Source organism: Cetorhinus maximus, chromosome 18, assembly GCF_964194155.1.
Source record: "Cetorhinus maximus chromosome 18, sCetMax3.hap1.1, whole genome shotgun sequence".
Classification (NCBI taxonomy): Eukaryota; Metazoa; Chordata; class Chondrichthyes; order Lamniformes; family Cetorhinidae; genus Cetorhinus; species Cetorhinus maximus.
Window position 1 is genome coordinate 46,528,899 of NC_135896.1, and position 21,900 is coordinate 46,550,798.

Below are 21,900 nucleotides of genomic sequence, written 5' to 3' on the forward strand. Positions count from 1 at the left end.
GCTCCACAAATCATTTAAATCCTAATATCTTGACTAGTTATTTTATCTAATTTCTTCATCTTCTCCTGTTGGGTCCTTTCATTCTTCTGTGAAAAACAAGATAAAGTGCTCATCTAGTATCTCCGCCATTCCTTCAACATCCATGAAAGATTTCCTTTGTTCACAGAACATCAAGCCATTGTTTCCAGGACTGTCACTGACCTCATCTCCTCTGGAGATCTTCCTCCCACAGCTTCCAACTTGATAGTCGCCCAACCTCGGACGGCCCGCTTCTACCTCCTACCCAAAATCCACAAACAGAACTGTCCTGGCAGACCGATCGTGTCAGCCTGTTCCTGCCCCACGGAACTCATTTCTCGTTATCTTGACTCCCTTCTCTCTCCCCTTGTCCAGTCCCTTCCCACCTACATCCGTGATTCCTCTGACACCTTACGTCACATCAACAATTTCCAGTTCCCTGGCCCCAACCGCTTCCTCTTCACCATGGATGTCCAATCCCTCTACACCTCCATCCCCCACCAGGATGGTCTGAGGGCCCTTAGCTTCTTCCTTGAACAGAGGCCCCAACAATCCCCATCCACCACTACTCTCCTCCGGCTGGCTGAACTTGTTCTCACACTGAACAATTTCTCCTTTAACTCCTCTCACTTCCTCCAAATAAAAGGTGTGGCTATGGGTACCCGCATGGGCCCCAGCTATGCCTGTCTCTTTATGGGGTATGTGGAACATTCCTTGTTCCAGTCCTACTCCGGCCCCCTCCCACAACTCTTTCTCCTGTACATCGATGATTACTTCGGTGCTGCTTCATGCTCTCGTCGGGACCTGGAAAAATTTATTAATTTTGCTTCCAATCTCCACCCCTCCATCATCTTCACATGGTCCATCTCTGACACTTCTCTTCCCTTCCTTGACCTCTCTGTCTCAATTTCTGATGATAGACTGTCCACCAATATCCATTACAAGCCTACCGACTCCCACAGCTACCTCGACTACAGCTCCTCACACCCCGCTTCCTGTAAAGACTCCATCCCATTCTCTCAGTTCCTTCGCCTCCGTCGCATCTGTTCTGATGACGCTACCTTCAAAAACAGCTCCTCCGACATGTCCTCCTTCTTCCTTAACCGAGGTTTTCCATCCACGGTCGTTGACAGGGCCCTCAACCGTGTCCGGCCCATATCCCGCGCATCCTCCCTCACGCCTTCTCCTCCTTCCCAGAAACATGATAGGGTCCCCCTTGTCCTCACTTATCACCCCACCAGCCTCCGCATTCAAAGGATCATCCTCCGCCATTTCCGCCAACTCCAGCATGATGCCACCACCAAACACATCTTCCCTTCACCCCCCTTGACGGCATTCCGTAGGGATCGTTCCCTCCGGGACACCCTGGTCCACTCCTCCATCACCCCCTACTCCTCAACCTCCACTTATGGCACCTCCCCATGCCCACGCAGAAGATGCAACACCTGCCCCTTCACTTCCTCTCTCCTCACCGTCCAAGGGCCCAAACACTCCTTTCAAGTGAAGCAGCATTTCACTTGCATTTCCCCTAACTTAGTCTACTGCATTCGTTGCTCCCAATGTGGTCTCCTCTACATTGGAGAGACCAAACGCAAACTGGGCGACCGTTTTGCGGAACACCTGCGGTCTGTCCGCAAGAAAGACCCAAACCTCCCTGTCGCTTGCCATTTTAACACTCCACCCTGTTCTCTTGCCCACATGTCTGTCCTTGGCTTGCTGCATTGTTCCAGTGAAGCCCAACGCAAACTGGAGGAACAGCACCTCATCTTCCGACTAGGCACTTTACAGCCTTCTGGGCTGAATATTGAATTCAACAACTTTAGATCTTAAACTCCCCCTCCCCCCATCCCCACCCCGTTTCTTTTCCCCCCCCACCCGCCTTTTTTTTCAATAATTTATATAGATTCTTCTTTCCCCACCTATTTCCATTATTTTTAAATCTAAAACTAAAACCTTTAGTCTTTCCACCCCACCCCCACTAGAGCTGTACTTTGAATATCCTGTCTTGCATTCTTAATTAGCACTTTTCTCAGACAAAGACCACCACCTTCAACACCTCTTTGACCCTTTTGTCTCTGACATCTTTTGATTATCTGCTCACACCACACCCTCAATGTGTCTCTTCCCCCCCACCCACCTTAAACCAATTTATATTTCTCCCTTGTTGAAACTATGCTTCAGTTCTGCTGAAGGGCCATGAGGGCTCGAAACGTTGACTGATTTCTTCTCCGCCGATGCTGCCAGACTTGCTGAGTTTTTCCAGGTAATTCTGTTTTTATTTTGTTTTGGATTTCCAGCATCCGCAGTAGCTTTTAGCTTTTTGTTCTTTCCTTTGTTTCTAGTTGGTTCTACCTTTTTAGCAACTAGTATTTTACTTTTATAAAATCCTTTACTATTTCTATTGATGGCATTGTTGGATCCAGTGCCCTTGGGTTTGTTGGGGCTAAAAGATGCAGGTTGCACACTTATATCAGGGTGATCAAGTTGGTACAGAGACAGAGAACATCAGTAGATCGTTGTTAGAATAAACACATGCTGTTTATTTACAAACTAAACTCAGCAGCTACACTTGTGTGCTCACAACATAAAACTGTCTTCACTCATCAATGACTAACTCAAGACTCTTCCAAAGAAGTAGCCCACGCTACTCTGCTATTGACTATTAAGATCATGTGATCTTACATTACAATACTTGTCTTAAAGGTATATTACATATCAGATTACTACAGACACCCATTTCTGGGGAGAATGCAGAAGCCAAATCTGTGGCTAAATTGTAGTACTCTCAGCTCTAAATCAGATGATTGTGGGTTCCAGTCCTACTCCAGAAACTTCAGCATATAATCTTGTCTGCCATTCCAGTGTAGTACTGAAGAAATGCTGCACTGTCAGAGGTGCTGTCTTTCTGATGAGATGTTAAACCGGGCCCCATCTGCCATCTCAGGTGGATGTGAAAGACCAGACTGCACTATTCTTAGAAGAGGAGCATGGTGAGGGAGACGGCTGATATTTATCCCTCAGCCAGCCTCCAGAAAGAGATGATCTAGTCACTTCCTTCCATGCTCTTTCTGGAAGATTGCCATGTGCAAAATGGCTACTGTATATCCTACACTTCAAAAGTACTTCATCGGTTGTCAAGGTTTTCCTGATGTCAGAGATCATGAATGGAACTACAGAAATGCTTCTTCTTTCTATTAGTTAGGGGAAAATGAAACACTTTATTCTGCACTGTGTAGGTGCCAATAGACAAAGGACAGGAAAATGCCAGCAATGATGGCAGATACCAAAACTGGGAGGATTATCTGAGCAGTTGATCTCAAATTCATCTTTTCATCAGCCTAAGTCACACTAAGGCTGCTTTTAAGTTATTTGTTTTATTTGGAAAACCACCACCCAGGCATTACAGCCTTCACGTGTATGCATTCTGCCTTTAATGATCAAATGTTTTCTCAGCTCTTCGTGGTCAGAAGAAACCAATCGCTGTTAGAAGCCAACAAAAAAAACATGCACCTGACAGAGGTACAGTGAGTTCTAGAGTTTTTTTCTCCCTTCCACAGTCTAAATGTACATGCTTTTTGGAAATCTGATCATTTTAGCTACATTCTAATTAAGAAAACAGACAGCCCTTTTCTTGCATTATGCAACATAAACCAAAAGTTCAAAATCGCCATTGCCAAAAATCTGAATTGATTCATCAGTATTACAATTCAAGCAAGCTTAGTAACTTTATATACCTAAGTTTGATAAAAAAGAGGCTAGGCACCATGATTTTAATTTTACACCATGTATAAATCCTTACCGCTGTTTAGTCTTGAGAATATCATCCAGAAGTTCGCGCTCCTCAAAACTCATGGAATTCTCTGTCATCTCTTCTTCCTCTTGTACCATTTTATCAAAAAATCGCACTGGATACCATCCAGTCATAATATCATAGGTGATGACACAGCCTAGCGAGTGGGCTACTATCGAAACCTTCCCGCCATGGATTTCAAAATCTGGGTTCCGAGAACAGAAAAGTGCATATAACCGATTTAACTCCTGCTGAAGGCCTTTCACAATCTGAAGAAAAATATAAAAACATATAATGATCTGCCTAGCTTTCACTATAGCATACGTAAAGCTGTATTAAAAAATATCATAGCCACATGATGAATACACATGTAATTCTATACTTATATACATTTGGATAATTCTGGAAAGATATATACAACCAGTCAAGCAGGCAGATTCAGTCATGGTTTTCAAAAAGAAATTGGATAAGCACCTGATGGGAAAATATTTGCAGGGCTACAAGGAAAGGCTGGGTGGGGGGGTTGAGTGGCACCAGCGGAGTTGCTCTTCCAGCAGGGACATGATGGGTCAAATCACCACTTTCTATGCTGTAACCATTTTATAATTCTATGAATTTCACAATGTCATGTAAAATGCAAATTTATAATTGAATTATAACTAGATTCAAAAGATCAGTACGTAACCACTTCAAAAGACTTTCACAATCCAATAGATTCCAAATGCAAGTTTAATAATACACTAGCTAAGTAGTAAATTGATACACAGTGTTACTTCTACTTTTGACCTAATTAAATGAACAGGAAAGACCACCACCAGAACACTAGAAGATTCTATATGAGATGTTGAACTAAACAATGACCAGTTAGTTACAGCATTCAAAATTACTTGCCCTGGTTATCAGTTGCTCAACTGGAACTATTACAGCAGTACAAAGTGTACAGTTTGCAGCCTGTTCTAAATGCGACTAATGAACATATGTCATGGCATTTCTTATTCAGGTTAGATTATTGTTTGTGTAATGAGTTCCAAGTGTGAACAGGCATAAAAACTCCAAAGAAAAATGAAAGCCTGAATTCTGCATTAAATACAAGAGTTTCTTCTCCAACAAAAGTATATTTTATTTAGAATAAAATGTTGCTGCTTGTAATATTTCCTTCCCAATTAAACAGTTCTATCTGATAGGATATCACTTTAAACAGAGCTTGGTTAATTTTTTTAAAATACTGTAGTTACAAAGTCAGTTGCTTGAGTGCAAACATGCATGCACATAGTTTGTCTAACAGCAAAAAGTAAGAAAGTTACAGAAGTTCATCATGGGTGGCAGTGCATTGGCTGCCCATACCATCCGATATTCCGTTCCATTATCTTCTAGTAACCATATATACAAAAGAGTATAACATGCAGCTGATGTAATATGATTTTTTAAGATGGAAAAGAGAGTACTCTCGTACCAGGTTTGCATCCTACACCAGGATAATCATTAGTCGTATTGCAAGCAAAGACTCACCTCAGTGTTAAAAAATATTGCATTTTGATCCCCTCCTTCAACAGTGGATATACAAACCTTAAAATCTGCACCCCTATTTTCTTCCAGTTAGATTGGTAATTCCTACACACTAACTTTTAAGAAGAAATTCAAAAGGATGCAGTGAGAATGCTACTCGTTAGGTTTAAGCTGTGGAAGCTGGATTCACGGGGTCATGCATGCTTCTTTAATTAAAATTGTGATGAACACTTCAATGTTAAAATCAGTTGATGCATTTTGAAACCACTGTGACCATACTTCATAAATATGAACAATGAACTGCACAGGGAACCCATTTTTAAACATCCAAATTGGGAGTTCTGAAAATTGAGCAAAAAGCTATAAAATCCGTGAACTTACAATTCTCAAGCTTTATTTTTGTCAGGATCGTAGGATGAATCCCTTTCTCAATTTTTCTTCATTCCAGCTCACCACATGGGCTGGATTTAATGCTCTCCCGCCATTGGGTCTGAAGACTTGTAAAATCCAGTGGGGGCCTTGCCTGCTGCCTACACACTGCCCCTATCCTTGCCCCAATTTTACCAGTGGGGAGGGCATCAGGTGTCCCATCTGCCTGTGGGCCTAGTGATGCTCTTAAGTGGCCAATTTATACCCACTTAAGGGCCTCATCCCATTGCTGCTGGGATTTAACCAGCTGCAGGAAAGGTCCAGCCAAGTGCCCAGCCCATCAGCTTTATCTGCACGGGCTGGTGATAGATATTGTGGTGGGAGTGGTGGGAGCAGGGGGGGGGGGGGTCCTTCTTTAACAGGCCCACTAGACTTATTGGAGCACCCTCCCCCAAGGTGTGACTTCCCCAAGTTCCTCTCTGCCTCAAGTATTTCTACCATGGCCAGCCACCCCCTACCAGCCTAGCAGCCTGACCACAGAAAGACCCCCAGACTTAGCTCTGGTCCTAGCTCCAGTGCAGCTCGTCTTCCTGTGGGTCTTGCTGCAGTACCAGCAGTGGCTGCAGCTTCCACAGAGCTGTCGGTACTGAGGCACTGCTGGTAGGGGACATCCTGTTGCTGAGCGGCAAAAGTCCCAGGCGGCTCAAGCCAACTGGGGAGTCAGGGACCAGCCGCTCCATTAAATCCAGCCCCATCTCATCACCACTTCATCCCCATTGGTCTAGCCCTCCAACCAGTCTTAAATGAGACCTAAAATACCATCCAAACAAAAGTTTTGCAGAATTAACAATGAGGTTACACATCTTCATGCATTAATTACTGCCTACCAGGAATTTTGAATAAAAATTGTAATGTTCTTAACGGCATTATCATGGACAAAATAGATGCATCCCATATGGCAATATTAGAGAGATCTAAATGAGAATCCAGATTTGTTGATACTAGGTGCTAGAGGGATCACTGCTGCTGTTGCATCATAGGGACTAGAGACAGCGTAGAAAGGAGATAAACCCCCCACAAATCAGCATTAGTCCAGCCCAAATCCTAGTTACTGTCTAATAGAAACATAGACATAGGAACATAGAAAATAGGAGTAGGCCATGTGACCCTTTGAGCCTGCTCCGCCATTCAAAATGATCATGGCTAATCCTCTATCTCAACGCCATAGCCCCACGCTCTCCCTATACCCCTGGATGCCTGTTTCAGCTAAACAAAATAAGTGATATCCATTTTCTGACTCATTCCTTAGGGCAATGCCTTGACCAATCAGGGTCAAGCTGCCTGATTTAATTTAAAACAATGTGTGGCAGTTAATTGTCAGTCACCATCAGTGGTGCATGGCAATGCCAGTTGCCAACCAATCAGCACTCTCTTCACATACAGTATAAATTGTTATTTTCCCTCTTAGATTGCATTCTTGCAAGCGTCCTGATGAATGCAAAACAAAAAGTTCAAACATGTCTCTTTTTTTCAGCAATACTCAAGTTCTGTATTGCCAAATGACTGCTTGTCCTTTGTTTGTCTGAGTGCGCGCTGGGGGAATTCTTTAGGAAGAGATTGATAGCTAAACTTCCTGATTACAATTGTGTGTTAACCAGTACTTGTAACTTGTTAAGCTTTTGGAAAGAAGCCTGGTCAGAGTCTCTTTTCTTCTGGGTACTAGAAGTAGGGGTATACAATTGGCTATTTTGGTGAGAAAATTAAACATTTAAGTTAATGGTAAGGCCTGCGAAGGCTAGCAGCCTGCCTATCATTTAACTTCTAACAGGTAGCAAAAAGATCTCTGCCCACATTTTAAGTTACCTGTCCCTCATCTACACCGTGTTCCACTCGAATGTATATACTGCTGTACCAGTGTCTACTACCAGACTAACTCACCTCTATGTGATTCTCCCATCGTGGAAGTAAGTCAGCGCTACTGGAAAAGTGGATCTCTCAGTATCAGCTTCAGCCAGTTAACCTATCTGAATGAGTACACCATTGGACTTTCAATTCTGGACTTTGGACTCACGTGAAATGATAATTCTTATTTTTGTCTGTAGTTTTTAAACTAGAGATAGCAATTAAATTATGTGTATTTAAGAATATATTTTAAAGAAATACTTAAAAAGTATTTTGTCATCAAATTGATGGAATTTCAATTGTAGTATGTGTAGATTTATCATAGATATATCTCAATCAGTTCTGTGTAATGCAAGATAAGGTGAAGATATATAATTTTACTTGAGTCCAGAGTCCAGAATGAAAAATAAGAGGGTTAGTTTATTTTACTCACACAAAAAACATGGAAAAGGCCCTTTCCCGCAGACTGTGTATGAGAGTGAGTGTGAGAGTGAGTGCAAAATAAACTAACTCTCTTATTTTACCTTATCTCGAGTTGCTATGGGGTTATTAATAGAGGATTGGATGACTCCATAACTGAAGGGTTGGGAAAATACACTGCCACTTACGAAGGGGGAAAATTAAAACTCAAAAACACCTTTCTGTTTACGGATGGGTGGTGAGAGGAGAAATCAGGGCTGTTTAAATTAGTTCCCCTCTATCCATAACAATATACAATTTCCATCCATTTCCCCAGCTTGAATTGAAGCAACTTCCATTTTTATTTACATTCATTCTGCACTTCACCTTGTCTTGCATTGCACAGAACTGACAGAGGTATATCTATGATAAATCTACATATACTGCAATTGAAATTCCATGAATTTGATGACAAAATGCTGTTTAAGTGTTTCTTTAAAATATATTCTTAAATACACAATTTAATTGCTATCCCTAGCTTAGTCAGGACTCCCCACCTTAAATTAAAAACACATTATAAAAATATGATGGTATAGTTAAGTGTTATCAGCAACATACAGGGGTAAAACAAAAACAGAATTACCTGGAAAAACTCAGCAGGTCTGGCAGCATCGGTGGAGAAGAAATCAGTTAACGTTTCGGGTCTTCATGACCCTTCGGCAGAACTGAGTATAGTTAGGAGAAAAGTGAAATATAAGCTGGTCTAAGGTGGGGGGGTGGGGGGAGAGAAGCTGAGGGTGGGGTGATTGTGGAGATAAGCAAGCAGTGATAGGAGCAGATAATCAAAAGATGTCACAGACAAAAGGATCAAAGAGGTGTTGAAGGTGGTGATATTGTCTGAGAAAAGTGCTAATTAAGAATGGAAGACAGGATACTCAAGGTACAGCTCTAGTGGGGGTGGGGTGGAAAGACTAACAAAGTTTTAGTTTTAGATTTAAAAATAATGGAAATAGGTGGGAAAAGAAGAATCTATATAAATTATTGAAAACAAAGGGAGGGGGGAGAAACGGGGCGGGGATGGGGAGTTTAAGATCTAAAGTTGTTGAATTCAATATTCAGCCCGGAAGGCTGTAAAGTGCCTAGTCGGAAGATGAGGTGCTGTTCCTCCAGTTTGCGTTGGGCTTCACTGGAACAATGCAGCAAGCCAAGGACAGACATGTGGGCAAGAGAACAGGGTGGAGTGTTAAAATGGCAAATGACAGGGAAGTTTGGGTCTTTCTTGCGGACAGACCGCAGGTGTTCTGCAAAGCGGTCGCCCAGTTTGCGTTTGGTCTCTCCAATGTAGAGGAGACCGCATTGGGAGCAACGAATGCAGTAGACTAAGTTAGGGGAAATGCAAGTGAAATGCTGCTTCACTTGAAAGGAGTGTTTGGGCCCTTGGACGGTGAGGAGAGAGGAAGTGAAGGGGCAGGTGTTGACATGTCCTCTGACATGTCCTCCTTCTTCCTTAACCGAGGTTTTCCACCCACGGTCGTTGACAGGGCCCTCAACCGTGTCCGGCCCATATACCGCGCATCCTCCCTCACGCCTTCTCCTCCTTCCCAGAAACATGATAGGGTCCCCCTTGTCCTCACTTATCACCCCACCAGCCTCCGCATTCAAAGGATCATCCTCCGCCATTTCCGCCAACTCCAGCATGATGCCACCACCAAACACATCTTCCCTTCACCCCCCCTGACGGCATTCCGTAGGGATCGTTCCCTCCGGGACACCCTGGTCCACTCCTCCATCACCCCCTACTCCTCAACCCCCACCTATGGCACCTCCCCATGCCCACGCAGAAGATGCAACACCTGCCCCTTCACTTCCTCTCTCCTCACTGTCCAAGGGCCCAAACACTCCTTTCAAGTGAAGCAGCATTTCACTTGCATTTCCCCTAACTTAGTCTACTGCATTCGTTGCTCCCAATGTGGTCTCCTCTACATTGGAGAGACCAAACGCAAACTGGGCGACCGCTTTGCAGAACACCTGCGGTCTGTCCGCAAGAAAGACCCAAACCTCCCTGTCGCTTGCCATTTTAACACTCCACCCTGTTCTCTTGCCCACATGTCTGTCCTTGGCTTGCTGCATTGTTCCAGTGAAGCCCAACGCAAACTGGAGGAACAGCACCTCATCTTCCGACTAGGCACTTTACAGCCTTCCGGGCTGAATATTGAATTCAACAACTTTAGATCTTAAACTCCCCCTCCCCCCATCCCCACCCCGTTTCTCCCCCCTCCCTTTGTTTTCAATAATTTATATAGATTCTTCTTTTCCCACCTATTTCCATTATTTTTAAATCTAAAACTAAAACTTTGTTAGTCTTTCCACCCCACCCCCACTAGAGCTGTACCTTGAGTATCCTGTCTTCCATTCTTAATTAGCACTTTTCTCAGACAATATCACCACCTTCAACACCTATTTGATCCTTTTGTCTGTGACATCTTTTGATTATCTGCTCCTATCTCTGCTTGCTTATCTCCACAATCACCCCACCCTCCCCCCGCCCCCCCACCTTAGACCAGCTTATATTTCACTTTTCTCCAACTATACTCAGTTCTGCCGAAGGGTCATGAAGACCCGAAACGTTAACTGATTTCTTCTCCACCGATGCTGCCAGACCTGCTGAGTTTTTCCAGGTAATTCTGTTTTTGTTTTGGATTTCCAGCATCCGCAGTAGCTTTTAGCTTTTTGTTTTTATTACAGGGGTAAAAACTTGACTTTGCTGGTAGCACCAAAAAGGACAGTATTGAGGGGAGGCAATGGCATACAAACATACGAACAAGGAGCAGGAGTAAGCCATTCAGCCCCTAGAGCCTGCTCCACCATTTACTAAGATCATGGCTGATCTGATAGTAACCTGAAATCTGCATCCCACCTACCCCTGATAACCTTTCACCCTTTGCTTACCAAGAACCTATCCATCTCTGCCTTAAAAATATTCAAAGGCTCTGCTTCCACAACCTTTTCAGGAAGAGAGTTCCAAAGACTCATGACCCTTTGAGTGAAAAAATTTCACATCATCTCTGTTTTAAATGGGCGACCCCTTATTTTTAAACAGTGACCCCTAGCTCTAGATTCTTCCACAAGAGGAAACATCCTCTCCACATCCACCTTGTCAAGATCCCTTAGGATCATGATGATATTGTCACTAACCTGGTAATCTAAAGACCCAGGGTAATTCTTGGGGACCCGGGTTTGAATTCCATCTGCTGTGGTGGGATTACGAGTCTAAAGATGACCACGAAACCATGTCGATTGTCATAAAAACCCATCTGGTTCACTAACTCCTTAGGGAAGGAAATCTGCCGTCCTTACCTGGTCTAGCCTACATGTGACCTCAGACCCACAGCACTGTGGTTGACTCTTATATGCCCCCTGAAATGGCCTAGCAAGCCACTCAGTTGTATCAAACCACTAAAAACAAGTCAATAAGGAATGAAACTGGACAGGCCACCCGGCATCGACCCAGGCACAAGAAATGACAATGGCAAACCTGTCGACCCTGCAGAAGTCCTCCTTACTAACAAATGGGGACTTGTGCCAAAATTGAGAGCTGTCTCACAAGACCAGTCAAGCAACAGTCTGACATAGTCATACTCATGGAATCATATCTTACAGATGTCCCAGACACCACCATCACCATCCCTGGTTGTCCTGTTCCACCAGCAGGACAGGCCCAGCAGATGTGGCGGCACAGTGGTATACAGTCGGGAGGAAGTTGCCTGGGAGTCCTCAATATCGACTCTGGACCTAAAGAAGTCTCATGACCTAGGTCAAACATGAGCAAGGAAACCTCCTGCTGATTACCACATACCGCCCTCCCTCAACTGAAGAATCAGTACTCCTCCATGTTGAACACCACTGGAGGAAGCATTGATGGTGGCAAGGGCGCAGAATGTAATCTGGGTGGGGGACTTTGACGTCCATCACCAAGAGAGTGGCCTGGTAACCCCACTACAGACCGAGCTGGACGAGTCCTAAAGGACATAGCTGCTAGATTGGGTGAGGGAACCAACAAGAAGGAAAAACACTTGACCTCACCCTCACCAACCTGCCTGCTGCAGATGCATCTGTCCATGACAGTATTAGTAGGAGTGACCACGCCACAGTCCTTGTGGAGACAAAGTCCTGTCTTCATGCTGAGGATACCATCCATTGTGTTGTGTGGCATTATCATTGTGCTAAATAGGATAGATTTTGAACAGATCTGGCAGCCAAGAGACATCGTGGGCCATAGCAGAATTGTACTCAGCCACAATCTGTAACCTTTTGGCCTGGCATATCTCCCACTCTATCATAGCCACCAAGCCAGGGATCAACCCTGGTTCAATGAAGACTGCAGAAGGGCATGCCAAGAGCAGCACCAGACATACCTAAAATTAAGAAGCCCACCTGGTGAAGCTACAAGGACTACTTATGTACCAAAGAGCATAAGCAGCAAGTGACTGACATAGCTAAGTGTTTCCACAACTAATGGATTGATTTAAGCTCTGCAGTCCTGCCACGTCCAATTATGAATGGTGGTGGACAATTAAACAACTCACTGGAGGAGAAGGCTCCACAAATATCCCCATCTTCAATGATGGGGCAGCCAAGCACATCAGCGCAAAAGACAAAGCTGAAGCATTTGCAACAATCTTCAGCCAGAAGTGCTTAGTGGGTGATCCATCTCGGCCAGGTATGACTTGTACATAAAAAGGGCAAATCCAACCCAGCCAATTACTGCCCCATCAGTCTATTCTCGATCATCAATAAAGCGATGGAAGGGGTCATCAGCAGTGCTATTAAGTGGCACTTGCTTAGCAATAACCTGCTCACTGATGCCCAGTTTGGGTTCTGCCAGGTCACTCAGCTCCTGACCTCATTACAGCCTTGGTTCAAACATGTACAAAAGAGCTGAACTCCAGAGGTGAGGTGAGAGTGACCGGCCTCGACGTCAAGGCAGCATTTGACTGAGGGTGGCATCATGAAACCCTCGCAAAACTGGAGTCAATGGCAACTGGGGGGGAAAACACTCCGCTGGTTGGAGTCATACCTAGCACAAAGGAAGATGGTTGTGGTTGTTGGAGGTCAATCATCTCAGTTCCAGGACATCACTGCATGACTTCCTCAGGGTAGTGTCCTCGGCCAAACTATCTTCAGCTGCTTCATCAATGACCTCCCTTCCATCATAAGGTCAAAAGTGGGGATGTTTGCACAATGTTCAGCACCATCCGCAACACCTCAGATACTGAAGCAGTCCATGTCCAAATGCCGCAAGACCTGGACAATATCCAGGCTTAGGCTGATAAATGGCAAGTAACATTCGCACCACACAAGTGCCAGGCAATCACCATCTCCAACAAGAGGGAATCTAACCATCATCCCCAGACATTCAACGGCATTACATCACTCAATCCTCCAATATCAACATCCTGAGGGTTACTATTGACCAAAAACCGTACTGGACTAGCCACATAAATACTGTGGCTACAGGAGCAGGTCAGAGGCTAGGAATCCTGGCGGGTAACTCACCTCCTAACTCCCCAAAGCTTGTCTACCATCTACAAAGCACAAATCAGGAGTGCGATGGAATACTCTCCACTTAATTGGATGAGTGCCACTCCAACAACACTCAAGAAGCTTGACACCATCCAGGACCAGGCAGCCCACTTGAGTGGCACCCCATCCACAAACATTCACTCCCTCCACCACCAACGCACAGTGGCAGCAGTGTGTACCATCTCTACAAGATGTACTGCAGAAACTCAGCAAGGGTCCTTCGACAGCACCTTCCAAGCTCAAGGCCACTACCATCTAGAAGGACAAGGGCAGCAGATAGATGGGAAAACCACCACCTGGAAGTTTCCCTCCAAGTCACTCACCATCCTGACTTGGAAATATATCGCCATTCCTTCACTGTCACTGGGTCAAAATCCTCGAACTCCCTAACAGCACTGTGGGTGTACCTACACTACATGGACTGCAGCAGTTCAAGAAGGCAACTTACCACTGCCTTCTCAAGGGCGACTAGGGATGGGCAACAAATGCCGGCTGAAAAAAAATCGACCTCATTCTCTTTTTATTCTTTGTAGGTAAAGAAACTAAGGACTAACAGCTAGAAATGCCGACAAAGAAAAATGCCAGAATTTTTTTTCCTAGATCTGATAAAGGATCATAGCAAGAAGTTGCTTTTTCTACAAGGTGCTTCTCCAAAATTTTGGCCTGGAATTTGCTTTTGCAGTTAATGCTCCACCGAAACTGACAGCAACTTCTGGAATTTGCACATGCGTAGCATAATGTGGGAAATGTAGAAGTTTCTGTCAGTGATTCTACAATTCTCCAGAAAACACATTGTTGAAGTCCCCCCCATTCAACAATCCCTAAGCAATCAGCGAACTGACGAAAACTTCCACTTTGATCCTGTCAGCCTCACTGTAAAAACCCTTGAAAACGTTACTCTTTGTTGAATGAGGTACATATGGGCTTTTAACAGCATACTAGCTTCATACTCACTGTTGAGCTCACTGGCCCTGGAAAGCTAATTTCATATCCGTGGAATGTCAAATTTCTCCATTATGATAAAAAAAACTGACATTTTTAATTAAATAAAGATTAAAAACTCTAAAAACAAAATCATAATTTATTTCACTATCTGAAAATTTAAATTACAAGTGGAGGTTATCAGTGCTTTTAAATTTCTGGTTTTCAGTCTGAGAATGCTTCAATGTGATTAGTTGCTTACCCTGCTTGCTGGCGTCACTGCTAATGGGATGCCCAGAGATCCCCTTGACATGCTAACAGATTTAAACTGCTGTCAGACTAGGCAAATCGCCACCAGGGAGATTATTAGATCTTTGGGGTCAACTTTCTCTGAGGTCTGCAGCGAATGTTGTTTTGCTGCTGATTGCAAAATCTAGCCATTTTTTTTTTTAAAAACAGGGTTATCTGCATTCTGCTATTAATTGCCTATTTATTTCGAATACTATTGGAACTCTGACATACAAAGGAAATGATGGAATCTTTCAGGCTTCACACATGCAAAAAAAATACACTCCATCAACCCAATATGAATCCCAAAGAGATGCATTTAAAAAGTTTCCAGCTCTGCTCAGTTAATTTTAGAGTATGTCTTCGCCTTACACCAAATCAATCCCTTCTCTGCAATAGGTGCAAACATTAATTAAATTCCAGTTCTATATTTTTATAGAAACGTTACCTATATACAGCTTCATTATTTACTGAGATTAACGAGCATTTATCAAATCAACAGTGCAAAATGAATTTTATTTCTTGTATTTTCACATATCGATCTAATTTCAACTGCACCTATTATTCTCTGCCTTTTTTTCAAAATCAAAGTTGTGTTACTTCATATTGCAAATTCTCTGACTTACTGCTCTTAACCCAACCATCCCACCAGGACTTGACCTAAATAGTGTCCCACACTGCTTACCTTAGTCTTGGTTGAAACTTGCACCAGAATAGCTTTTAACTTGGTTTCTATTATCTTTCAAAATTTGTTTATTGGCTAATTTTATTCAGGCACTTATGTACTTCTACTTAAGTTGTACAATACTGCTTTGTTCAACATTTACACATACTGCAATGTTCTTCTCCCTTATTTCCCTTTATTTTCCTAATGTTTTTCCTCTCAACTTTGCAGCATTTGCAATGTTATTAAAATATTCCACAAGCACAAAAATGATACTTGATATAAACAAGATGCAAGATAAACAATTAGGGTATCGTTTAATTGTTGATTTTCAAGCAAATTAATATCTTTATTTGCTGTGCTAATTGTGGGGCCACAGAATTTGTATGTTGTTTACAATAGTTCAAATAAGTCAAAGAATTACAACCTTAAAAATATCTGTTAAACATACAAGGATATATATAATCAATTAGATTTACAGAAAAATATAAATAAGTGGCATTCTATATCCCATAGTAGTTAGAAGTGAGTGGAATGCACTTTGTGAAAACTAGTGAAATTTAGTATTGTACACAAAGAATTTAACTCAAGATCCTACATATGGCTTAATAAACCATTATTGTCATGTCCACTTAAAACTATTTACAACAGGATGACCAATAGACATACCTCATCCCTGTAAAGGGGGCTAGTGTAGTACATGATGTCCATAGCACTGCTGTTTAACATGTCTCGAAGTCCACGTACTTTATCTGGAGTAATAGATTCAACTGTATCTAGAGACATAGAAGTTGAAAAAGATCCATTTTCATTAATTCAACAAGACAGCATTTGAAAACAAATCTGCATAGACATTCTACTTGAACACTGATTCCACAGATCTAAGGCAACATATTTGAATCCTGTCCCCAGGGAAGGGGAGTTGTACAGATATAAAAACAAAAAGCTAAAAGCTACTGCGGATGCTGGAAATCCAAAACAAAAACAGAATTACCTGGAAAAACTCAGCAGGTCTGGCAGCATCGGCGGAGAAGAAATCAGTTAACGTTTCGAGCCTTCATGGCCCTTCGGCAGAACTGAAGCATAGTTAGAAGAAGGGAGATATATAAACTGGTTTAAGGTGGGTGGGGGGGCGGGGGGGTGGGAGAGAGACATTGAGGGTGTGGTGATTGTGGAGATGAGCAGATAATTCTGCTCATCTCCACAATCACCACATCCTCAATGTCTCTCTCCCACCCCCCACCCCCCCCACCCCCCTTAAACCAGTTTATATATCTCCCTTCTTCTAACTATGCTTCAGTTCTGCCGAAGGGCCATGAAGGCTCGAAACGTTAACTGATTTCTTCTCCGCCGATGCTGCCAGACCTACTGAGTTTTTCCAGGTAATTCTGTTTTTGTGAAGGGGAGTTGTACTGTCTGGTACCACTGACTGCCTCCAGCATCTTGCCAAAGCGACCATTCTTCTGGCAAACCCCAGTGTTCTCATCTGGCATATGCACACAACACACTTTGCAGCAGATTGCAAGATAGGAGTGGAGCTTGGACTGAATTTTCTCTTCCTTTGCCCAGAGGTTTTAATGTCCCTCAGTATAGATTAGCTTACTCAGCACAAATGTAGAACTGCCCTTTCCTGGTCTGTACAGCTCAGTACTACAGTAGTATTTACCACTGTGCTAACAGAGGAGCTATACCATGCTTTTTCAAGGTGACAGTTAAAATTTTCTTTTAATGATAAAGAAACTATGAATTTCAGTGTCACAAAAGAACACTCATGTTTACTGGGAGAATAGAGTGCCTCTTCATTTACACTATTATTCAAGTAAAGCTGACTATTTCTTACTGCTTCAGGAATTCTTCTTGGGCTAAAATAAATTGCTGCTAATATCAAATTACATGACAAAAAAGGTCCACAAACTCTGAAAACCAATGGCTTCTTAGGCATCAGCTATGGCAGCATGATGGCATTCTCGCCTCAGTCAGATCGTGGGTTTAAACCTCATTCCAGACACTGGAGCATATAATCCAAGCTGACACTCCAGTGCAGTACTAAAGGAGTGTTGCACTGCCACAAGAGCCATAGCTTGGATGAGACATTAAACAGAGCCCCCATCTTCCCTCTCAGTTGGTTGCAAAAGATCTAAAGTACTACTTTGAAGACTAGCAGGGAGTCCTCCAACATTTATCCCTCAGCCCAAATCTAAAACAGATGATCTGCTCATTTCTCTCATTTTGGATTATGGGAGCTTGCTTTGTGAAAATTAGCTGTCAGCATTTCTAGATTACACCAGTGGCCACACTTCAAAAGTATTTCATTAGCTCGAAGATGTTTTGGTACATGAAATACACCACATAAATGCAAGTCTATTTTTTACTTCCTTCCCTTGACTTAGATGTATGTAGATATTCACAAGTTGAAAAACAATCTAAGTATTGGAATTGTCTACCCACACCCTTATCCTGCACCGAACAAAATTGTTGTCACGAGGAATGGAGACGGGAATCCCAGAATCAAGTTCTATCCACCATTTTTAAATGCCTCTGGACACAAAATCTGGGCCTTTAACTCTGTTTCTCTCTCCACAGATTATGCCAGATCAGCTAAGCATTTCTAGGGCTTATCCTAGCTTTCTTTAAATAGTGCTAAATAATCTTTAATGACAATATAAATCAAAAAAGCTGCTGATTCCTTGGCTCAATTCCCATTAACTTCGAAATTTGAAAATTTAGAAAATTGGCAAGCCCCTGTAAAATTTCTCTGTTTTCTTGAAAACTCACTTTTAATAGCATTGGTAGATTTATGTTTCAATACTATCAACTTTGATGGGGTACGAGAATGAGTGATAAGATCATACACAAAATTCCAATTCAACCCAAATCTACAAGAAGTCATTATCCAAATGGTACCCCTGTTTACATTTAATTACCCCCATCCAGACATAGCTTCGACCTCCACTCCACAGGCAGAAACTCAACATATTCCAGATTTGTGGCATAAGGAAAGTGCTTTTCTTCAACTTTCCTTGCAGCTTCTCGCATCCTACCAAGTAGAACAGAAATAATCTTTTGTGAGGGTGTAAAATGTGTTAGGAATAAAGCAAACAGATCATCCTGCTGTTAGTTTTAAATTTTATTTATTTTTAGCCTTTGGTAAACGAACAGAAATAAGCTTAAGTTACATAGTATTCAACTTTATTCTTTCATCACTAGTTTGATAAGTGTGCAAAAATTTACTAGATGAATTACATACAGTACTTATGTACTCCATTTGAAATTATGTTTCAATTGGTTACTAATACAAATCTGAAAAAGTTGATTGAAGTTCCTTCAGGGTGACTATTTAAAAAAGGCAATAATCTCTTTTCACCAATCAAAAACAGCCTGTGCAATCTTGTTGCTAAAAACAGCATGTATAGGATTAATTATGGCTTTCTGCAAGTTAGGGTCTGAATTGTGCAGAAAATACACATTATATTAATTCAGATTAAATAATATGTTTAGGCGTGATGAGCCCAGCAACAAAGGCATTACTGCAAACTAAACTTTCAGTTCCTATCTCTCATAGAAAGGTAGGTGGAGGAAATAAATCGCCCCGCCATTGTCAAAGATTGCCTACGTTTTTCCTCAGAAGCACTTTGAGAAGTGCTTGAGGCGCCATTCTATTCTGTTCGGGATGTGCATGGCACAGACTATCAAATTACAAGAACACTCCATTTTCCATTGCAACTGACAAACCTGCGAGTGGCTCTGGGGTAACCAAGATAAACGTTGCCATCTTTAGCCTTGTTTCTGTATACTTTGGAAAGAGGCCAAAATGCATTTCCATGAAAAGCCTTTTTCATTTTCAAAGCCAATGACTGCAGAACTGTGGGTTTTAAAGTCCGTGCAGGTCAGCAAGTGCATTAGGCTAGATTATGTTTTCAGTAAATAGACTGCTGTTTAAAGTCTACATTAAGTGAAAAAGCATGTGGTAATTTTGTTTCTGTATATATTCACAAAAATAAAGAGAGATATGTCTTACTGTGTCATTTTGTTCACTCATCTGTCTCATGCAAATAAACTACACGCTGCTCAAAAGCCAGCGTTGATTTGTATGAGTATATATCCAATTCACCTAATGGAAATATGTCCTGTAGCTAGTATACGTTGAGTACATTCAACATAAATTAGGGTCCTCTTTTACAATCTCTGGGTCATGCTATTGTCCATCTAGATATTGGGCAGGAAATGTTATACTCCAATTGTAGGAGCCTTAAGTTTCATTTACAGAGATGGCTGGTGACAATAAAGCTGAGAAAATAAGTGCAACAACCCAAAATTAACAGGTCTTCATCCTTACAAATAATGATATTCTGCATCTATACAGGTTTTTTTTTCCTCTATTAGTGACCTTATAATCAAAATCAGACAGACTTTGTTGGGAGCTCTGGCATAGACAATGGTCAGGGCAGTTTAGCTCATGCTTTCAGTTGTGTGAAGGACTACTCTTCAGCCTGGTTTCATTATAAAACGATTGTCAGTGTACAACCTGCAAAGTAACCGCAACGCTTCAAGAAAATAGCTGATGGATTTGATGCCATGAATTTCTCAGGAATTATATCCATTACTGAAAGGAGGGCACTCTTCAGCAATACAGAACCATAAAGGAGGCTTTAATGAGTCCTAATCAGAGATAACCCAGGTTCATTGACCAAAGCAACCCTGTCATAATGGAGAAAATCTGGGACTCATCTCTCTGAGTCTTACCTGTTTTCCTCAGAGGCTTTGTTTGTTTTCAAAAGTCAAGTTCCATTTTTTGTTAAAATAGAGACATTTTATGTGGATTAAGATTTGTAGTTGCTAATTTTCTAGTGTTGGATTTCTCAGAAAGGCATGATGGACATTGTGCAATATCAATCAGCATTAAACAACCATTTGCAAGGATTTGTTTTAATAAATGGGATGACTGCATCAATATAGTGTCAGGAGCAGACTAAGCATTTAGCAATACTGGATAAAGCTGTGGTTATAAAATTTTGTCCTAAAACCACACTGGCAAAATACTTGATGCAGTAAAAGTGCAAAGATATCATTACAATGTGGGATGGTTGGGGAAGGGGTAGGTGTAGCTAGGATTACATTGGCCTGTTTGTGCCGTAGCCTTTCGGCCCAACTAGTCCACGTTGGTGTTTATGCTCCACTTGAGCTCCCTCCCATCTTCTCTTAACTAAATCTATCATTGTAACGATCAATTCCCATTTCCCTTTTTTCCAGCTTCCACTTAAATGTATCTATACTATTTGCTTCAACCACTCCTTATGGTAGTGAGTTCTACATTCTTAACATTCTTTGGGTGAAGAAGTTTCTTCTGAATTCCCTACTGGAATTTTTGGTGACCAGCTAAGATTGATGGCTCCTAGTTATGTTCTCCCTCACAAAAGGAAACATTCTCTCTCCATCCATGCTATCAAAACCTTTCATAATTTTAAAGACCTCTATTTGGTCGCTCCTCAGATTTCTTTTTGAGAGAAAAAATAGAGATCCAGCTCGTCAATCTTTTCCTGATTATGCATACCTACACATTTCTGGTGTCGTCCTTGTAACCTTCTCTGCACTCTCTCTAGTGCGTCTATATCCATTTTGTAATATGGCCACCAGAACTGCATGCAGTACTGATTGTGGTCTAACCAAGATTTGATACAAGTTTAGCATAGCTTTCCTACTTTTCAATTCTAGATATAAAGCCTAGGGCCAGGCTTTCGTTGCTGATGCAGGTTGTCCAAGACGAGAAATTTCCTGACTCGGCAACATGCGCCTCAGTTTAAAGGATCCCATTGGACCTAATTTGCATTCTGGGGTGGCGGGGCACCAGCATATTAGACTCGTTGACCCTGGAAACAGATTCTACGTGGCCAATGGGATGGGCAAGTGCAGAGATGGGCTGCTTACAAGGCTCGCCTTGGTTCTCTGGGGCTTCGTCCCTGTTTGATTAGAAGCTGCAAGGCTCTTTAGCCATTATCCCGAGCACCCTCATGCCCCCCTCCCACCACCCATTATCCCTCATGCCCCCACCCCCCTTACCATAGCCCCTCATAACCCCCATGCCACCTTCATAGCTAGACCTCAGGAGCATGTGGGGATGAAAAAATAAAATTCCAGCAATCTAATAAAGCTCTCTCTATCACACTTGATAGTGAAAAAAGCTCCCATTTGTGAAACCCATTCAAAGCTTTTAAATCTCCTCAGTGGTTAATATCATTAGGTGGAATTTTACACCAGTGGGATTTTACAATCCCGGAGAAGTCAATGGACTTTTGAATGGCTCGCCGCATTTAACAGCCCCGCCCCCGCCATGACAGGGCCGTAAAATTCCACCCTTATAAAACAAAACTTCTCTTCAGACCCCACAGACACCCTTTAACAGCTTTAAACTGTCAAACAGTGAACTCAGAGCTCCCTGAAATAATTGTAGCTTTTGAAACTC

General features: G+C 42.4%; 1 protein-coding gene across 1 annotated transcript in view; it reads right to left on the bottom strand.

Annotated features, from left to right (window-relative positions):
- The window catches only part of ddhd1b (DDHD domain containing 1b), a 95,390-nt gene that overhangs the window by 30,617 nt on the left and 42,873 nt on the right, over window positions 1-21,900 (bottom strand). Inside the window, 5 exon segments of the mRNA XM_078562610.1 lie at window positions 3,818-4,077; window positions 16,110-16,216; window positions 18,365-18,477; window positions 19,173-19,249; window positions 19,251-19,302. Coding sequence (XP_078418736.1) covers window positions 3,818-4,077; window positions 16,110-16,216; window positions 18,365-18,477; window positions 19,173-19,249; window positions 19,251-19,302 — 609 coding nt within the window.